General features: G+C 38.3%; 1 protein-coding gene across 7 annotated transcripts in view; it reads right to left on the bottom strand.

The window, feature by feature from the left end:
* MAPK10 (mitogen-activated protein kinase 10) overlaps positions 1 to 20,059 on the bottom strand; it is a 191,400-nt gene that overhangs the window by 13,456 nt on the left and 157,885 nt on the right. For 6 of the 7 annotated variants that reach the window (XM_074904934.1, XM_074904937.1, XM_074904935.1 and 3 more), the window contains 2 exons: positions 14,365 to 14,547; positions 12,105 to 12,229 (listed from right to left, as the gene is read on the bottom strand). In XM_074904934.1, coding sequence (XP_074761035.1) covers positions 12,105 to 12,229; positions 14,365 to 14,547 — 308 coding nt within the window. Of the gene's footprint in view, positions 1 to 12,104; positions 12,230 to 14,364; positions 14,548 to 15,309; positions 15,396 to 20,059 lie in introns of those variants that run through there. The other variant, XM_074904939.1, reaches the window with a different exon arrangement.

Genomic DNA, 20,059 nt, shown 5'->3' with positions numbered 1-20,059 from the left:
GAACCTGAAACATATGCCATGAGTTAAAGTGAGTGCCAGGCCTCAGCAGGGTTACCTGAGGTTTCGCTATGTCAGCAAGGTGAGACACAACCACACAATAAGTCTGAGTCCAAAACTAATGCAGATGTTCTCTTACTCAGAATAACAACACTTCTCGGTCCCTTCTAGTCAGTCCTGAAGCTTAAGATAGATTCAACCAAAATCGATGCAATCTCCATGGGGACTCCCTGTTTCTGCTGGGAACTGAATGCTACAAAAGAGCACAGGTGAGCCTCACCACTGACCAGTGGGATGGGGCAAGTAAGCTCTGCTCCTTCAGCTGAGCCTGCTGGACTACTGCTCAGCCACTTGGCCAGCATGTATTTCCTGCTGAGGGGGAAGCAGAGAAAGCTGGACAAGACAAAGAAACCCAGGGGGGCTAAGAATTCACATGAGACTTACAGGGGCTGGCTCTTGGCTTTTATGGTAGCAGTAGGGGAGGCATTTGGCTGAGTCTGAATCACAGCAGCAGACCCACTGATTCTTCTCTGTCAGGTAGAAGAAAAGTAGGTAAACCAAGCTGGACAAAAATATCCTGAAAGTACCTTTCTTTCTAAAATCTTCAGGGAGGGGCTTACAAAAAGCACAGGCTGTGGATAAAACTGCTTCTACCAAGCATAAACACTCTTTTTACATTTTCCAGAGAAAAACAGGGGTACTTCTCCCCCAACCAGAAGTAAGACAAACACAAATTACAGAATCAAAAGGAACAAATGATCCGATGCACATTCCTGTCCTCAGTTCACACGAGCACAAAATCTTTGGTTTATGTCTCTTCTAATTTATTTCAGCTATGTCTTAAGCAGGCATAATTGGCTAACAGGCAACAAGAAAAGCAGCAGTGATTATTTCCTAGATTAACACATTCTTAAAACACAGACATGTTCTAGGGAGAGAGCCCAGAATAGTCTCATTTGTTACCAAACTCCTGTTTTGCTGTGAAGACGATCAAGGGAGAGCAACCAAACTCTCTACTTCACACACCACAGGATGCGAGAAACTGCACCTGCACCACGTTCTACTGCTGTACCAGTGTTTATAGTGCAGACCTTTATTTGTGAGCTAGCAGAACCCACAGCTATAAAACATGGCTCTCGGCAGGAATGTGAGAGCCAAGGGTAACAAATATTCGGCGTGATAATGACATGAATAAATCCCTCCTCTTCACATAGGCAGGATCTGTAACCTCTAAAGCCTGTGCAGAACTCAGGTGAGTGGAGCTCTGCTGAGAGGCCAGGGCAGCTCTCTCCTGCTGGAAGAAGTGAAGCTTTCCAATCTAAATTCCCTGAGACAAGAAATGAGCCCTTATGTCCTGTTTTCATTGATTCGAGGCACAGAGCTGAACTGTGAATGCTACAACAGTTTCAGGAATGAATATATTTTTCCAAGATCCTCATTAATCCTAATGAGAACCACAAAGCTTTGTTATCAACCTAGATAATCCCCTCCAGGCTGACCACCCATTTTCTACTAACTCCTTTGTTTTGTTTTGTTTTTTAATCAGTTTCTAAAACTAGAGGGAGAAAGAGAGGTTTTTAACACAAGTGTTGTCACAGCAATAGAGCAGACAGAGCAACTGCTATCCCTGGGTCCTCCTTTTCACCCGATTTCAGTCTTGGTGGAAACGTTGGCCTAAAAATAACTTTGCTGCCTAACTGAAATGCCTTTGAAAATGGCTGAGTTCATCATTATTAATTTTCTATGTGGATACAGCTGCAGTGTTGTAGACATCCTTATAAATCAGCACATCTCAACTGAGAGTTATATGGTTTAGTTTGTACAGGTTTCAGAAAAAGTATAGTTAAATTAGCATTAAATCAAAGCAGAGTGTGGATTAAGCCTATGGGTGGCAGCATCTAGCTTCAGTTTCAGGTAGCCATTTTCTCCTCAAATCAGACTGATTTGTAAGCAGTTGCATTGGCACCAGTAGCAAAGAATAGAATATATTTTTGGATGCAGAAGAGAAGGAATTAATTTTATTTTTCTTGAAGATATTAATACCTTGTTGTTTTAGTGGTTCTTTGCTTTTACATTTTACAAATGGATTTAAAAAATATTTCCGCATTATATTTAACATTTATTGAATAAAACAAAAATTACAAAAAACTCCAGAAGACAAACATTTTTCTAAAAAAAAATTAAAAAGTGAAACACACAAAAGATGTTTTTTTTCATGTGGTCAGATAAACATCAGGAGACTACTGGATTTGTTAAATATCTTTCTAATATCGAGGGATGAAAAGCTTTTCACTAAGGAAAAAAGCAAAACATATGTTGAGGCTGATATATTCTCACTTTCTCAAAGCAACACAGATTCGTTTGTATGCCACTGCTAGAAAGCAAAGGGAATGGGCTGGAGCTCACACTCGAATAAATGCTGCCATCTCTTTCCCTCCCTCTGCAGAGATAGTGCCAGCACAGTGAAGACCTTAGGATGAGCTGTTTTTAGAAAGCTTGGCAGAAGCAAGGCTTGCTTCTGCATCTGTTCCCAGCCTCGCAGGGTCTGGAGCAGTAGTTGTGGAGCAGCATACATGGCACCGATAGAATTAGCAATATACAAATAACAGAGGCAGTGGAGGCTGTAAAGATCAGTGGTGTGAGGCTAAACAATTGCTTAGATCCTCATAACAGGTGAGTATAAAAATTCCTTTGTGTTTTGCTACAACATAGATTGTCTAACTGGTACCATTTATATATTTATTTTTGCAGTGCAAGCCAAAGTACACCAATGTGCTGTCACCAGAGGCCTGAATTCTTTTTTAGCTATAGAGGGAAGTGCCAAGGGCCTTGGATTTCACCTGGTATTGCCCAGGGACTCCACAGTGGGCTGGGCATCATCTCAACTACAGATATGGAAGAAGAGATGCTTGTGTGCCCATTTGTTCCTTGGGCTCTTTGCAGAGTCTTTTGGAAAATCCTACACAAAGTATATATGCATCAAAGAAACTATGGTCTGAGCTGTTTCTGAACAACTGGACTGTAAGGATGCCATGCAGCAGGAGTCAAGATTACTTGGCTGCACACACATGACTGAACAGCTTGCAGATATATACCACAGCAAGCTGAAAAAAGCTTTAGATAGGTTTGGAAAAGAAAAAGAAGAAAAGAAATGTCTCTTTTTTTTTCTCTAAGCACTACTTCTCACTGCCATTAACAAAGATTGCTGCAAAAGCTGTGTTCAGCTTCCATAATTAATCATCTATAAATGGATGGATGTTGCTGACTAGAAGAGATACCCATGCTTGTGTACAAAGTAGAGCTGCAAACTTCTTTGTGAGACAGCAGATGTGCACCATCGGCCTCTAAGTAGAAAACCAAACCCTGTAACTGTTTGCTGAAAAAACACTGTGGCAGATCACCGAAGAGTTTAGATACAACATCTATACACAAGGGGCTGAGCAAGAGAAAAGAATGCCAGAAAAGACACATGGTCTGACAGCCTTGATTTTGCCATGAAGTGTCACAAGTAGTGAAGGTGACACCTTCATTTTAGTGTTGCTTGCCAGGGTCACAGAGCTCTCCAGAAGCACTTCTCCATGATCATGGATGTTCAGCACTCACAGGTAAAATAAGAGATGGGTGATTATTGGTTTTTTTCTTATGACAAACTATGAAACTTCAAATTAATTTGAACAGATTGTATTTAACAGCTGCCCATAGATAGTTTATAAAGGGCTAGACAATACAGCAGTAGTTTCTATCCTGGATGGGACCTCAGACTGAGAACTGCAAACCAAGCTCTTTTCATAAGCATTGTAGGAAACAGCATCACATTAATAAAAGGTAACACAGAGGTTGGCATGCACAGAAAAAGGAATGACAGTTCACAAGTCAGCCCCTCAGTGGGTGGTCCTAGATGCAGAGATACCACATAGACCCTATAAAGATAAAACCAGTAATGAAAGCAGTGTGAGTTATAGTGAGTAAAGCCCCACAAAATCTATTACTGTTGCAAAATTCCATCAGCATAGAGAAATGCTTAATAGGAATATTTTCAACATCTGATCTTTCTAAGAAATCTCTCTTCTAATGGATGACATATGTCAGATAACAATCAATAAATACAGGTACAGTAAAAGATGAATTTTGAAACCAATTAACAGAAGACATCAGATAATAATCTATGGCACATTTTGCTACTATATTTTTTTCTATGGAATGGAACAACACCGTTCCCAAGTAGGAACCAATATGAGATCAGTCAGATATTCAAAAGGCTTCAAAACAAAGTCATGTACAGATGAAGAAAAAATATGCAAGATTAAGTCGTAAACAATTGCCTGTAGGCAGCAAAAATTCTTCTAAGATAGCATCTTCCAGAAATGTGCAAGCAAATCTTTGTGGCCAAAAAATACTTGGTTTATTTTTTATCAGGTAACGTAATAATTGAAAAGTTAAAGGGGGGAATAGAAAGCAGCCACAGTCTTGCATAAGAATGTGACTTTGATACTGATAAGTAGGTATCCCAATCAAAATTATTCCTAAAGCAAACAATATAGAAGGAATTAGACTGGAGACCAGACAACTCAAGCCAGCATAGTCCTAGAGAACAGCCAGCACAAGAGTTCTGAAATTTGATTTTAAACCCATGCAGGTGGCAAGCTAAAGCTATTCTATAGCACGTGTCTAGAAATCCATTCTGTTCACAAACATTTTAAACATTTTGGGATAAAAATTCTCATAACATGAGAGCAATTAACATAATATTTGTTTAAAAGTGAAACCAAGACAGTTTCTGCATGTAACATACAGAAAGAAGGAAACTTTTAACTGAAATATAAAACAGAAAATTAAGGTCTATATGTTCCTATTGTGATTTTACAATGGATTTCCTGTATAATGTTACTACATAATACTTTTCCCATTTGAACTCTGTTTTCCCTATATATAAATTGTGATGTTTGATAAAAGATTTCAGCAGTTCCTCAAATCTTAGGAATTCCACACAATCATAAACACACATTATCTGCATGTTTTAGTATTTTTAAAACCCACATATTTTAGTTATAATTGGTTGAATACAGAATTTATCTTAACTGTGAATAACACTATTCAAATTCATTTCAGAGCAATGGCGTATGCTCTGAGGAACCTAATAGTGTGACTTTATTATCAAAGATACTGTGGCAAGCTGAGTGGGCTCAAAAGAAGCTGGCTGACTAGCTTATTGTGTTAGACATAAGAATTTCCTCTAAATCCAAAATCTAGCTTTCCTACTCACTCCACAGGTAAGCTTAAAAACTGTGCATGACCTGTTTCTAAATGTAAATATGATGACTGTGTCAGAGCTATTGAGGGCTCTGGATGTGGTTTGTCTTTATGCAGAAGTCTGTGGGAAAGTAACAGCACTGCTTCTGTAACCTCCTGCTGTTAGTGAATAGCAAGTACCACATCTAATAATATGTCGTCTTCCTCTCTGTGTCAGGGAATCACAACATGGCATTTAAGGCCGAGCAGAGAGTTTAATGCTGTTACACATCAGGGGGGAAAGGGTATTGCATTCCTACCACTTTCCAATTTTGTTATAGCCTTTGCCCATTAAAATGAGACATAATAGTTTTATTGCCCCCATACAGCCTGCAAAAGACAATGAACTTTTAATAGACTTATAAAAAGGGACTGTAACTGTCTCACTACTCTGCTTTTTAACTGGACAGGGCTATTTTATCTGTTCCCCTCACATTCATAATGCTGTAAATCTGGGCAGATGTAGAGGGTCGCTACCTCCAGGTTAAATAAACTTTGACACCAAATTCTCTGCTTAACTTCCAGAACTGTCTTCAGTGCTCGTTGTGGTCTACTCCAGCACACACTGACACTTCGTGATATTGCAACAGCTCACTTCAAAATTCCTGTCACATTAAATGCTTTTAGTTACCTGTCCTCTTAGGCCTCTGAACCAAATGAATACCGTACAACAGATGCCTAGCTGCTTTTCATAAAGCCATCTACTGGGGAGAAGAAGTAATCTAACTTAGTTTACTTAGACAGCTAAGTTAGCTAAATCCCTCCCAGATTGAAAACACCATCTTGTTTAATACCTCCGTATCTAATTTCTGTGCTACCCCTACTGTACAGGGTTATTGATAGTGGATGGAATCCTGCCTCATGTTACACACTATGGGAGGAGGACTCAAAAAAACTCCAACATTTCACTACCAAACTTGTAGTCACATGATAAAAGACCTCATCCTATGGAAAAGTGCAGTGAATGTGGGCAGATGCAACACAGTGCAGGTTTCTAAGTCCCAGTGGAGTATTCAGGAAAAATAGTGGGAAGTTAAGCACAATGCAAGTGACCAAAAGCATCTCCATCACTTTCCTATTGCTCTCTTGTCAGGTTCCTTGGCCTGCACATTTGCAGGACAATCTGTGAAAAAGCAGGGCTGCTTCACAGAGCCTCATCGTGCTTGCAAACTATTAAGGTGCCAGCTGGTCCTCTGCAAACTTTCCCTAAGGAAGTGGCAGGATATTTTCACTTTGCTGCTCCATCCTTTCTCACACTCCTCCCTCCACTCCAGCCTTGCCTGTCCACTTTGCAGTCAATAGCTAAGGCTCCTATTGTACCTGCTGGCACTTAGCCCATGAAATAGATGCAAATTCCTGAAGCTGTGAGCTAGTGGGGTGAAGTGCTCATCTAGGAAGAGACAAGGCAAAGAAAAAACTGTGGTTAGTACCTGTTGTCTGTGCTATAAAAAGACAGAATGTAAAATCTGGCTTAAGGTTTTTTTTCTCCCTTTGCCAGGAATCAACAGAGCTATTACTTGAAATCTAATAGACAGGTACAACCCCATATACAATGTACTCTCTTGTCTAAAGGAAGAGAGTAAAGACGAAGAACACTGCAGTACCTAGTAAGTTCTGTAAAGTGCTCCTGATCTCTCTGCCTGACAGAGGAGTTCTGATCTTCCTGTTCATCGCACCTGGAGTGATGTAATTCAGCTTGGGTCAGAACCCAGACAACAGAGAATTGAAGTGTTGAGCTTTTATTGAGTCAAAGACAATCAGGGTTTTCTTAAATTTCTGTCTCTAAAGCTTTGTTCTCAGACAAGAAAAAGCAATTTACACAATTTAGATGAGACCAGTTGCAGAAGTCAGATTCTGACACAAGAGAAGATGCACTAAATGCAATTGTAACAAAATTAATTCACAGACTCCAAAACAGTATGTTTTTAAAATGCAGATGCAAGCAATTGCAAACTGCTAAGGCTTATGATTATCTCAAGGAAAATCTACAAAAAGAGGGTGAAGAAAAAGGACTAAACCTGATGCTAACTGTGGCATTTCTAGTGTAAAACAAAACACAAATGCTTACCTAAAACCTGTTTTAATGAAAGATCATCTTGGGATAAAGATACCCGGGGACAAATGCTTCAAAAATGGCCAGAATAGTAAAAATAGCACTTCTGAGTTTCAATGTGAAATAAGCAAGAGAATAGAAAACAGGAGTAAAACTGAATACTCAAGAGAGCTCAAATGGAAAATCCATTAACTGGTTTATTAGCTAACTGAAGCAGCAAAGCATCAGAATAGCCCAGTCTCCTTATAATCAAAATATGAGACAATACCTTTAAGAGAGAGAGAAGAGTTGAACAAATGTTGCAAAGGACATGATTTTGAGTATGAATGGCTGCTGTGCTCCACACCAACTCTTTCCATTGCTTTACTATTCTGCAAGTTTGCAAGACTGTCATGAAAAGGGAAGATATCACCACTTCTTCCTTGGGTTGGAAATATTCCAGACACAGAACACAAACAATTTAATGCAACTTTTTACACACTGAGAACAGAAACTTTATAGTAGTAGACTCACCTTAGGCTGATATACATTTGTGTAAACCTTTTGTCAGCCTATTCCAATCATGAACACAGAAGCTAAATCTGTACATGAATAATCATAAGGAAAAATGGAGCTAAATGGTTTGAAAAAACTATTTAGACTAGTCTTTCATCCCTCATTTATAAAAGCTGGCTCCCAAACACAGCTAAGATAGCTGGGCACAAAAAGTTGAGACCACACTGGGACAAACTTAACTGCATTCAGTAAAACAGTTAATGATCAGTACACATTTCTCTACCTTTCCTCTGAGGCATTTTTATAATCTTCACAAACTGCAGCATAGTGTGTGGACAAAAAGGACCTAGACTAGTAGTGTGAGAATTTATACACCACACTGTGCTCTGATCTAGAATCATCTTCTGGTTTACATCAAGAAACAGGTTCAGCTGCAGAACTGAGATGCAGTGGCAGATGTAAATTCCATTTCCACATTCCAAAATTCAGTGGGCTAGATCCAGAGATCCATTAGAAAAGCCACTGATGAAATGTGCTGGTGCAGTTGTTTCATAGCACACATTAATAAAATAGCTTGCCAAGACAGGGAAAGATTGCTTGTTCCATTCAAGTTGGAATGGGAAACTTAAAATGTATACAACCTGGAAGAATCAGATTGCAATCTGTTCTTCATGCTGATGTCCCTGAGGTTTGGTTGTTTGGGTTTTGTCTGGTTGGTTGGTTTGTTCTTTGGTGTTTTTTTTTGGGGGGGGGGTTTATTTGTTTGTTTTTTAAAGTAACATTAATGAGCCAGAAACTATTTTTAGGTTTTTACATGTCATTCAAATACTATTTCTCCATGCAGCTGTAACCTATTGTAACTTCTGTGGTTTAGTTCAGTATAGACCAGTTGAGAGAGTGGGATTATTAAATAAATCAGCAAAAGTACGTTCTCTCAAAGAGCTCATTTGTTGGATGTTTTTAGGTGAATACCTACTCCCACCCCTGCTACAAAGTTGGCAAGATCTAACAAAAATACACGAGACAACAGTCATTTCCCCATTGCCCATGATATGCTTAATGTGTGGTGTTAGGAAATGTTTACTGAATTTGATCCTAACTGTTCTGCAACTGTAACGAGATTCTTTATCCAATACCCTTAATAATACAAAATTGCAACAAGGAACACAGAAGTAGGACAAGGGAATTAGCATGATTCAGAGCCTGGGGTTTACAGCATAATGTAAACTACTGCACAAAACTGTAATCATTTAAGATATCGGATGTCAACAGAATGTTACAAGACACTCCAAAAGGTATTCTGGATGTTACAGTGGGTTCCCCTGGTCTGAGGTCACAGAAAGATGGACACAGCCAAGAGGAAACAAGTTACTTCATGCTTGAAGCGCTAAATCATTTGTGTTACCAACAAAGAAGTTTATCACATACACATACCGAGCTGTCTTGTAAAGAACTAACAGCCAATCAGACATCAAACCAGATGTAGCAAGTTGTAACATGGACGTACAAGTAAAACTTTTTAACAGTGAACCAGCAACTAATCCTCGTAGAGGCACTGCCAATGAGTAGCAGTCCCAGAACCTCAGGACACTCTTCTGAGAAAGAACAGAAAGTCACCAATGTCCCATGAATCTGTTTGAGAAACTTACTCCATCATCAGGATGCTGATGAAAAACACGGACTGACTGTACTTCAATAGCTGCATCAAGAGGCAGAGGAAATCCAGCTGAATTAAGTTTGCTTCAGAAAATAATTAGTAAATTATTCACAGCTAGCCACTGAAGGTATGTTAGTGTGAACAGATGGAAATTTAGAATTTAATAAACTGTTAATCGCGAAAAGAAAGTCCTCGAGTTTAACTTTCTCTCTGAAAATGAGATTGTAAAAATACTGAGTGTTAAGTGAAGCCAGGCTCTTTCTAGAATTCCTAGCAATCTGATAAAATACAGTGAATATTTATTAATCCCATGTTCTTCTATTTAGGTGACACTGTACACAACCTGAATCTTCCTGGTTTTTAACCTGCTGTGATCCCAAGAGAAGAAGGATCTCTAAACCATAGAGTGATTGGTGTCAAAGCAATTCAATAGCACTTAAATGTCAAAGTACTCCTGACAAAAATATTAGTATGATTCTATAGTATGTTACTGACAAGATATAGCGTGTTTTGGAAGAGAACTTTGAAGCTAAGACCTGAAAAGCAGCAGGGCATGCTGATGTTCAGCTTATGTTAACTACACAGTAACTGTGCAAAGAACCAGATGAGTGAAGAGCACAGAGGGATATCTAAAAAGATGCAATTCAAACAAAGATGCAAACTACAAATAACTAGGACAACATCGAGCATTTGAAGATGAACATTTAAAGACACTGTTTCTTCCTCACAGGATGCCCTTTGTTCTTTGAGGTGCTATGGGAGCAATGACAGTTTGGTTTTCCACTGCTTTACACCTTCTGTAGTCATTCATTGAGCAAAGAAATGCAGTCAGTAGGGGAAATGAAAGGAATGTGATTTGGTAGCGTGCAGCACCACATTTTTGCAGGTATCTACGGTGATAGGATGTGAGAGACGAATGCCTCAGTGAACTAGAATGTAATTACTGCAGGCTTTTGAGAGCTACTGGGCTCATTAGATTCCAGCCAATTCACCTGGCAGGCAAAATGAATAATTATTACTCGCGTTTTACAGTCATGATCCAGAGAAAGGATGTGGTTTGATCATGTGAGGACTCTATAGTACAATCAGAAATTAAACCATTGTCTTATCAGCCATAGTTGTAACCCTGATCTCTGTCTGCATAAGAGGACAGTAATATGAGGTTCAATATCAGCTGTAATTCTAGGTGTGTGTGGCAAGTTTTTCCTTCTAAAACGGCAACCTCATTATGACAAAAATTCAACCTCTGCTTACATCTGAAATAAAGCTAAGAGCATACATTTGGAAATTGGGCAAATCATTACATCAAAATATCCACTGTACCAAATTCCCTTCCTGTTCTGCATCAGAAGTGGCTCTCCATGGTTAAGTTCACAGGCAAAGGACATGTAAAGAGAGACCCCGATCTAACTTCTGACATCAGAGTAGTTCCATAAAACAGAGTTAAGAAATGCATGGGAATGCAACAAAAGTATCTAACAATGGAGTGAAATCTTCAAGAGGGATGTGAAACTAAAATGTACGTGCCAGGGGGTGAAATATTGCAGGGTATCAATTGTTTACACTTCAGACTGATAATCTTCTTTCCTGAAGAAAACTAAACATGACACAGAAACTAAAGGCTCTCTAAGTAGCAGAACCATTTCCTATATAAAGTACTCCTAAGTAACATACTCTGCAAAAATCCTATGCACTTGAAATTTGATGGGGGTTTGTGCATTATGTTTACTTTTGAAGTCTACTGCACTTTCAAGAGCACACACTGAATTGGAACATACTGATAAACAGCAGTGATTTACTTTTGCAAGGTTCAGGGTCTTAATTTTCTCTTGTGGTTATGTAAGATTTCTAAACCTGTTGAAATATTGAGCTCTGTTTTCATACATTTCATACATAGCACTACAGAGAACATCTGAATTTATACCTATACCTATTATACCATGTCAGTGGAGTGCTTACAGATTGCATTGCACTTATTCCTGTTAACACCAGCCTCATCGAGCTATATGGAAGAGGTGTCTAGAGAGTGACAGGATTATAAGAAAAATTACATTTCTCTTTGCACAATGTGCATGATACTGAACACTGAACCGTGGCCTGGGAAAACACATGAGCCCTTGCTTCATTTTAAGGAATAATTTATGTCCTGCTAAGATTTTTCTGAATCCTGACTTCAGGATTTTGTATTGGTTTGTTTAATTCTCCTCCTTTCCACGTAGATCCTTGAACACAAACATAGGAAGTGATGATTGATGTTTTTCACAAGGAAAGGTTTAGAGGGAAAGGTAGTATCTTTTGCCAGACTGATACATATAAGCAGAAAAAACAGGTGAGCTACTGGATTCAAAATCTTTTCTTCATGGAGTCTAGAAGAAAGCAGCAATGGCTTCATATGCTTGAGGTGGTTTTGCTTCTCCCATCTTTTGTCAGTTAATCTAACAAAGAAAGATATCCTGTCCCTACAGATCTTATTTCATGTAAATCCAAAAGCCACCGCAGCCACAACATTGCTTCTTTATAGCATGCTCGTTATCAAGCTGCTATCAAGCAACAGGAATCTATGAATCATATCTGCATTTAGCAGTCTGAAGTAAGTAGTCACGCCTCACTTACCGCCTCCACTTCTGCTGGGTCATACCAGACATTAATGTATGGATGCTGTAAGGCTTCATCTACTGATATTCGCTTGGCCGGATCAATGACTAGCATCTTTGATAAAAGGTCCCTGGCTTGGCTGGCTAGAACAATGAAATCAGATAAACACAGTATTAGTACAAAACAATCACTGCCTCCAGAGGAGGGTTAATTGGGTTAGGAAAGTAACAGTAACACAACCCTGTTAGAGATTGTTTGTATGTACTTCTGCCCCTTGCAGGGGAACAGTTCTCCAGCAATCGTTTTAGGTTCAGAAGGTGCCAACGTGAGGGCTGTATTACCATAAGTCCTCTAACAAGCTTCGATGACATTTTACATGTATGCAGTTTGCACATGGAGCCCTGAATAATATACCCAAGAAAAATGTGCTTGAGGTATCTGTATTATTGCCAGGATCAGAAAACAAAAGCTTGTGTAATAAAGTCTAAAATAATGGCATTATTAAATCAAAGCCTGAAACTTACCAGTACTCTTAAGGTGGCTCAGAAAAACATCCAAACTTTTCTGTATGTTTTAAAGTTTTTCACCTAGCCTGCTGGGAGGCATTAACTATTTTAGTAAGGCATAGGTAATACCAGTCAATAGTATCAAATCTGTAGCCAGGGGTCAACTCGTAACAGTATGGAAGTGCCTTGGAACTCTTAAGTCTTGTTTGTCCCACATAATAAAGTTTAAATCAGTTAAATCCTCATCCTTCACTACAAAAATGCACAGCCTTATATATACACTGAGTTTTATGTTGCAACATTGATTTATTTTACCTGATAATATAGCCCATCGTGCCTATCAGGCCACAAGCTCATTCTTCTATTACCCAAATTGTTTCTATTGTTTAGAGTTTGTAACAAATATAATATCATTTAAACCCATGTAAAAAAATTATAATAACACATATTTCTAGTATTACCATCAATGTAGTGTTCTAAGCTCTTTCATGCTCAAAATTATTTCCTGTGTAAGTTAAAAAGAAAATGAAAGGAAAAAGAATGTCAAGAGATGTAATTGCAAAAATATTATTAGGTATCTCATCAGACATGGGTGAGTAAAAGTAATATCAAGTTAAACCATTAGCATTACGTTATGGTGAAATATTTAGGCAGGGTATGGGATGATAGAGTGATGCACAAGCAGAATTTTTTTAACATGCTGTTTCTTGTTCTGTGACTATAGGTTAAAAACTGGCATTCAGTATGCTCACATTCATGTGCTTCCTGTACACAAGAGATAACAGTACTATTTGACAGTCATTTCTATTCATTACCTCCAAACCCCCCAAAAATCCATTATTCAGGTTATTGTAGTAGGAGTATAAAATTCCACATATCCAAAAGCATCTACTCAGACTTCACTTTGCTCCCAGAGCCAAGACAGCAACCTTGCTGTGAAACAGTTGTTAATTGGAAAAGCATTCTGGGTAATGTAATGACATGCAAATTTCAAGCAATTGAAAACCATTACATGCCACTGTAGTAAGTAGCCCCAGTACTCAGGTGGTGCAGAACAGATACAGAGCACAAGTTCGCAGGGGTTCCGGAGCTGTGATGAGAAATTTTTTCTATACTAAACACACATTAATCACTCCAGTTAAAAGTCAATGCCCTGTTCGAGCAAAACAAGACTTCAGTATATGATTAAAATCACTGCAACTTATATTTTACAGAACTGTAATTAAGTTAGTGCTCTACTTCACATATACAAACTGACGCACAACATTTTCAAAAGAAGAAATCCACCCATGGCAGATATTAAACCTCACATCAAGACCATTTTGACTGACGTTGCTAATATCTTTATATTGTCTAGTAAAGGTAGAGCTATGAGGCAGGAATCTGGTTGAACAGATATTTTTCACCTAAACCAAAAAGTGCAAGCGCTGAGATCTTCCAGTGGAAGTTCTACTGTTCTGTTGTGTTGCAAGTTTAAGAATGAGAGCAAAGAAACACCTCAGTTCTCATGGTACAGAAACATCACACAGAACACCATGGGGATATGTTCAACACATCAGTGATAGTGTATGTTCCCTTGGCTGCCCAAGCACCAGGGTCTCCAAAACTACTTTCCAAAGTCTGCCTCTCAGCTGAAGAAAACTCATGCACTCATTCATCTCTGCAGCTAACTGCATTAAAAGGAAGAGCAACTAGAGAGAAGAAAAATTGAAAAAAACCCTCACTGCATTGCAGCTGTTGACATGTGAACCATGTCCCTTTGTCAGACATACCTTTGAGTTTGTTGTGTTCTGAGTCAGCTGGGAAGAGAGAGTCTGGAAAAAGTTTGGGGAATGTGAGGCCAGCATACTTGGGTCTGTTCTCAACGTAGTTCCGTACTGTCGGCTGCAGCTTCTTCATGAATTCTGGACAGGGTGTTCCCAGCTGCTCAATAACTTTATTCCACTGATCAATATCTGAATGTCAGTAGTTAAGGAAAATTAAGGAAAATGCAGACCTCAGTGTAGTGTCCTGATATTTCTGTTTGAGTATTCTGTGGGAATCCTCAGAGGTGTTTAACTCCCCCCATAACATCTTTACAGTCACTGTCTTGTTCATCATTATGCCTCCAGGACCTACAGCCTGTAAAAGGCAAACTCTCTCTCACGACTATACATACTTGAGGGCATTGTGCAATCCTAAAACCACCACCACCATGAGAAAATACACAGCTTCCTCTCTTCGGATCAACACTTGTTACCATTTTTATTTTTAACTTGCAATCCAGTGACTTGCACTCCGTTTTTTTACATGCCTCTATGTCACCTTGGCTACGCAGGCACAGCAGGAAGAATGTGTTCACCTGCCCTGTCTATTCGATTTGTGGAGAATGAGACCCAGGTGGCTCCAAGGAGTTCTGCATGGAACAGAAGTCACCTTCAACTCATCTGCTTTGTGCTTGTACTCTCTCCAATAACTTCATGGGTGCTAATTTTGCTAAAAGCACCCAACCAGCAACTCCTCAAAAGCCATTTGTTTGATTTTGTAAGAATGCACTGGGACTCATTTTCTATAGACAAATGATGCCTCGGTTATCAGTAGACAGATGTTTCTCTTTAACTGAAAATGTGACAGCTACATTGCTAAACTGTTATTGACTATTAAGAAACAGGCTCTTATGCTTGAAACTGTATTACAGGAAATTTGTACTGAGGGGTGGGTTTTTTTGTTGTTTTGGTGTTGATTTTTTTTAGTTTTTCTTGAGCTAACAGTTAGGCATCTGATAGGTGTTATGTAGCTCTTCCAGCCATGTTCATAAGCCTTACTGTGCCAGAAAAAAAAAAAGAAAAATTATTAAGCAAATGTCTATAACATCAGTACCATCTCTACATCACACTGTCTAATCTACAGTGGTAAGAATCTGATGACAACATAGAAAAAAGGAAGAGTAACATACAGCCATGGGTACACTGATGCTAAGAAATGTGATGAAGAGAGTTGTGTCAAAAACATACTGGAAATAAAAAGCTTTTGAAAGATAAACAATCAAAGCATGCCAGCACATTTATTATTTTTTAAAAATTATTCTTCTAAGACACTACTGTCATGAGTGTCATAAGTGCGGAGGAGTTTCCCAAATACTAAAGACAGTTCTTCACAATCAAAGAAAGAAATCAGGACAACAGAATGAAGATAAAAAGAAAAAAAGAAATAAAGTCAGGCAAAAACATATCTTTGGTGCAGCAGCAATTTCAGATTTTCAAAAAAGTATTTTAGTTTAGAGAAATGGAAATTTAGTATTTTCACATACCTTGAAAATTCGAAACAGGTTTAATTTGGGTTCACCTGAACTGTCTTATTTGAACAAAAATCAAATAAATTAAAACTTGCAGCTTTACTAATCAAAAGTGTTTAAAGAAATTAAAACAATTTAAGCATATGCTTTAAGAATGCTGAAACAGTGTTTTGAATGGTTTTAATTTCAACTGGACAAGGCTGCTGGAAATAGAAGTGGTTTGTGAAGATTTTTCTTTCATTTTTTACTCCTACACACACACACTCCATAGGTTGTATGTATCTTGTGTTGTTCATGAAAAATATATTTTTCTCAACAGAAAACAAAAGAATTGCAACAACATTCCAAGACTATAGTTGCTCAAAGTGTAGCCTGAACGTTTCATTAAATATTTGATTAGAAAATAACATGTTTTAACATTTTAAACTTGTATTTAACACACCTCATTGTTTTCTGGCTAGGCTGTGTCAGAAGCAGGTCTTTCTGAGGAAAATACAGTGTGTAAATGCTTTGCAGAGAAGAACAGAGTAGAGAAATGAAGGTGCTGTTAGTTGTGCCAAGAGAAGCTAAACGGGTGAGAAAGCCAAGCTATATAAGCATCACAGTAGGCATTACCTGTGCAGATGGTGTGATGGCCATTTGATAAACAGAGAGGGTTAAATACAGGACTTGCTTCAAAGCACATGTCAGAGGCTTGTATGGAGCAGGTTAATCATCTCAGGCATTTAATGAAGGCCAAAAAGACAGAGATCTTTGGGATTACAAAGTGTTATGGAACTTGGACATGTTGAGAGGAAAAATTAGGTAAGACGCTGTAGATATGTGTGATAAGGGAAAAAGAGTTAAAAAAAAGATCCCAGGATCGGGCCTGCATGGTGTGCCTGTAAGGAGAATCCTCAGACAATGGTCCAGTTCCCGCTGCATACATTTCTTTTAAGCTGACGGAAGGGCTCTCACTAAGAGACAACAGACAACAGGCTATCACCCACAATTGGAAGATTTTAAGAGATGGAAGAAGCTTCATGAGTCATTGGTGACAGCCAAAACCAAGGAAGCTGGCAGAGCCACCGTGTTCCACTCCTTGACTAGCCTTGATCTGCAGGACAGCACTGGAGTTTTTGCAGCCCTGGCTTGCACCAAGGGCCAAAAATGTCAGGCTTTATGGCACAGCAACTTCAGGGATTGGTTTTGAGTAACTGAATGATCTGAATGGATAATCATGCCTCTTTATTATTTCTGACTTACGTTGTTCAAGTACTGCGAAAACCATTAAATAAATTAATTTGCTCTTTTTGTCTATACACACACACACACAAACTGACATGATGGAGCACTCAGGACCTGTTTTTGTCCTAATAATAGCAATAGTAAAACCATACCCAGCAGGTGGAGACAGACCATTTTTCAGTCAAATGGACACTCATTTTCTCTCTAGTATTTTTTCTCCACTTACCTAGGCCTTCCTTACTAGTGCTGGATACTAGCAAATGGAGGTCCAATACATGAAAACTTACAAGAATTACTTGCTGAATACTGGTCCAGCTCCATTTCATTGTTATGTTTTATACAGTTACCAGTTGTAATGTATTTGTGCTGCACCTGACAATGAGAGTTTGTACCTGCCATAGTACGAGATTAAAAAAAAAAAGTTTTGAAAAAAGTCTGTAGTCTACTTATTGAAGCAAAATGAGGAAGCCTTCTCTATCTGGCAGTCAGAATTAACTTCAGCAATGCTGCAGAAAACAAGTGTTACTACTGAACAGTCCTAATGTGAATCACAACCTACCATGGTTTACACTAACCAGTGAGTGATTGTGACTATAGATATTATTTGCACACCAACTGAAAAAATGGTACTACGAGTTAATGATCATGTAACTCTGACAGAAATTTCCCAGGCCAAAAATTATTAACCTGTATTTGAGTGGAAAAAAAAAAAAAAAAAAGAACTGCTAACAGAAGACCCTTGAAATTAAGCAAAATGCTGGACAGACCAGAAGTTGGAAAGAACTACAACCCAAGACTCTGGAAAACGATGAAATGTTAGCTTTAAAGCCATTTGAATAACCTCAGCTGTCCCTTGCCCCAAACAGGATCAAGGAAAATGTGTCAACTAGACACAATAGCATTTGTATGACTTAAGACAGAAGAAGACATCTAACCTGGCACTAATATTGTGGCATTTTTACTAACGTTAAGACCGTCATACAATGTTACAGAAAAGGAGCTTATTTAAGAAAATATTTCTGAAATGCATATCCTTTGAATGAAGATTTATCACTGAGTGAGGCCTCAGGTTACCTCAAACTTCTCAACCACCTTTTTTCTTTTCACTCTAATACTGTCTTAAAGATTGTTGTCTTTTGCTTTCTAAATACTTGGTTATTTACTTGGAAAATAACCAGAATCTGAACTGCAGATTAAGACATGTATTTTTCTAAAGCAAATGCACAAAATGGGAAAATAATATTTTGAATGCACAATAAAGTATTTCTGTTGGAAAAACAAGATTTCACAGTGAAGTCTTCTATTAGAGGTACAGGCTGAAAGGTTATAATTACTTTTGTTTCTGTTCTTATTGATGCAATGTGATGCTATGTTTCAGAAGTGTGAATTAAGAACCGCCTTTTTGTTCCTTCAGTTGGCCTGAGACTTCAGTTAAATTAAATTTCTGTAAATACTCAAACAGCTAAGGAAATGGAGCTTGACTATAAGGGAAACCTTACAATACTTCTCTGTCTCAATCAAAAAATATTAAAAGCATTTCTACAGTTGCACAAATTACTAGCGCAATTAAAAAATGAAATTTAGACAACATATTATTGTCTTTGTACTTAAGCTAGGTAGCCTCCAAATGGCAATAATTTTTCTTCTTCCTTCTCATGTTCTGTCTGTGTAAATCATCTTTTTTCTGAGTGAAGCATTATATTTTCTTATGTTCAACAAACAAGGTTTATGCAGGAAGAGATGCTGTTTACAGTAGGATGTTTTAGTTCTACTGCAACCCAACATACTATGATGCATGTATAGATAAGCCCATTCATTCTTCCCTGGTAGTCAGAAACTTGTCAGTGATCAGCCTTTAAAATTTAGCCATAAATTAATGTAATTGTTCATGTTTCTTTTCCTGACAGAGGGGGGAGAAAAAAATCTCCTGTTGCAAATCTTAACAGCCAACCTATCACCAGAGACTGAGCATTGCTCTTGCACGCTACTCCAAAGTGTGGCTGTGATAGAAAAGCCTCTTCCTAAAATCCTCTCAAACAGTATCTGTGGACCCGTCCCAGCAGTATCTGTGGACTGAGATGTGGAAAACTCTAATTCTGCCAACATGTCTGTTTATAACAGAGCTTTTGGAATTGTGCTGGATGGTGGTGGTAATGGTGGGGAATCATGTTTCCCCTGCCCAGCATACTGGACTCCACTTCCTTCACCTGTTCAGCAGCACACTGCACTAGCTTTACTGCACTGGAGTAGGATTTGCTCTTTCTGGCTAATCATCCTTCTTCTGAAGATGGTTAGGACTAGAGCATGTCAAATCTTTCTTTTGTTAAGGTAGGCACAACAAAAACAGAATGGAATTGGAGCTCTTCCTTTATAACAGACGGACAGGGTGAGTTCACCTCTTTTTAATCTCAAAATATTAAGGGAACCACCTTTCTGATAGTTTTCTCCTTAAATGTGCATGTTCCACCAATGAAAACAAACTGCATTGCTTCAGATACAAAGTTTTGATGCTCCTAACTTGTCAAAATTATAGTAATTACAACGAGCAGCTTTGTATTTCCCTCCCCAACACCAAATTGTCACACCAACTGTAAAGTTGATAGCTCAACTAATTTTCTTTCTTTAAAAATTGGACCTTTTTAAAAAAGAAATCTGTCAATAAAACCCAAACTAATCAAACGTCACTGTGGGAGACATCAGTGTCAAATACATATTTTTTCTAAAGTCCTGTAATTTACATACTGATGTCAACAGTTTACAAAAAACACACAGCTGGAACTACAAACGCTAGCATCTGACAAGGCAGCAAGTGTAGAGCATTTGCTGTGCCAAGGTGAATGCTTTGAGAAGAATGTGGCATTTGTAAAAATTAGGCTGTAACAGAAGATATTTTGCAACTGTAAGAATAGTACTTAATATTTACATGCTATAATAGAAAATTATGGCGATAGTAAAAATAATGTGCC

Source organism: Athene noctua, chromosome 4 (genome assembly GCF_965140245.1).
Source record: "Athene noctua chromosome 4, bAthNoc1.hap1.1, whole genome shotgun sequence".
Lineage (NCBI taxonomy): Eukaryota > Metazoa > Chordata > Aves > Strigiformes > Strigidae > Athene > Athene noctua.
Note: the sequence above shows the minus strand (reverse complement) of the source record. Positions and strands in the feature narration are given on the sequence as shown.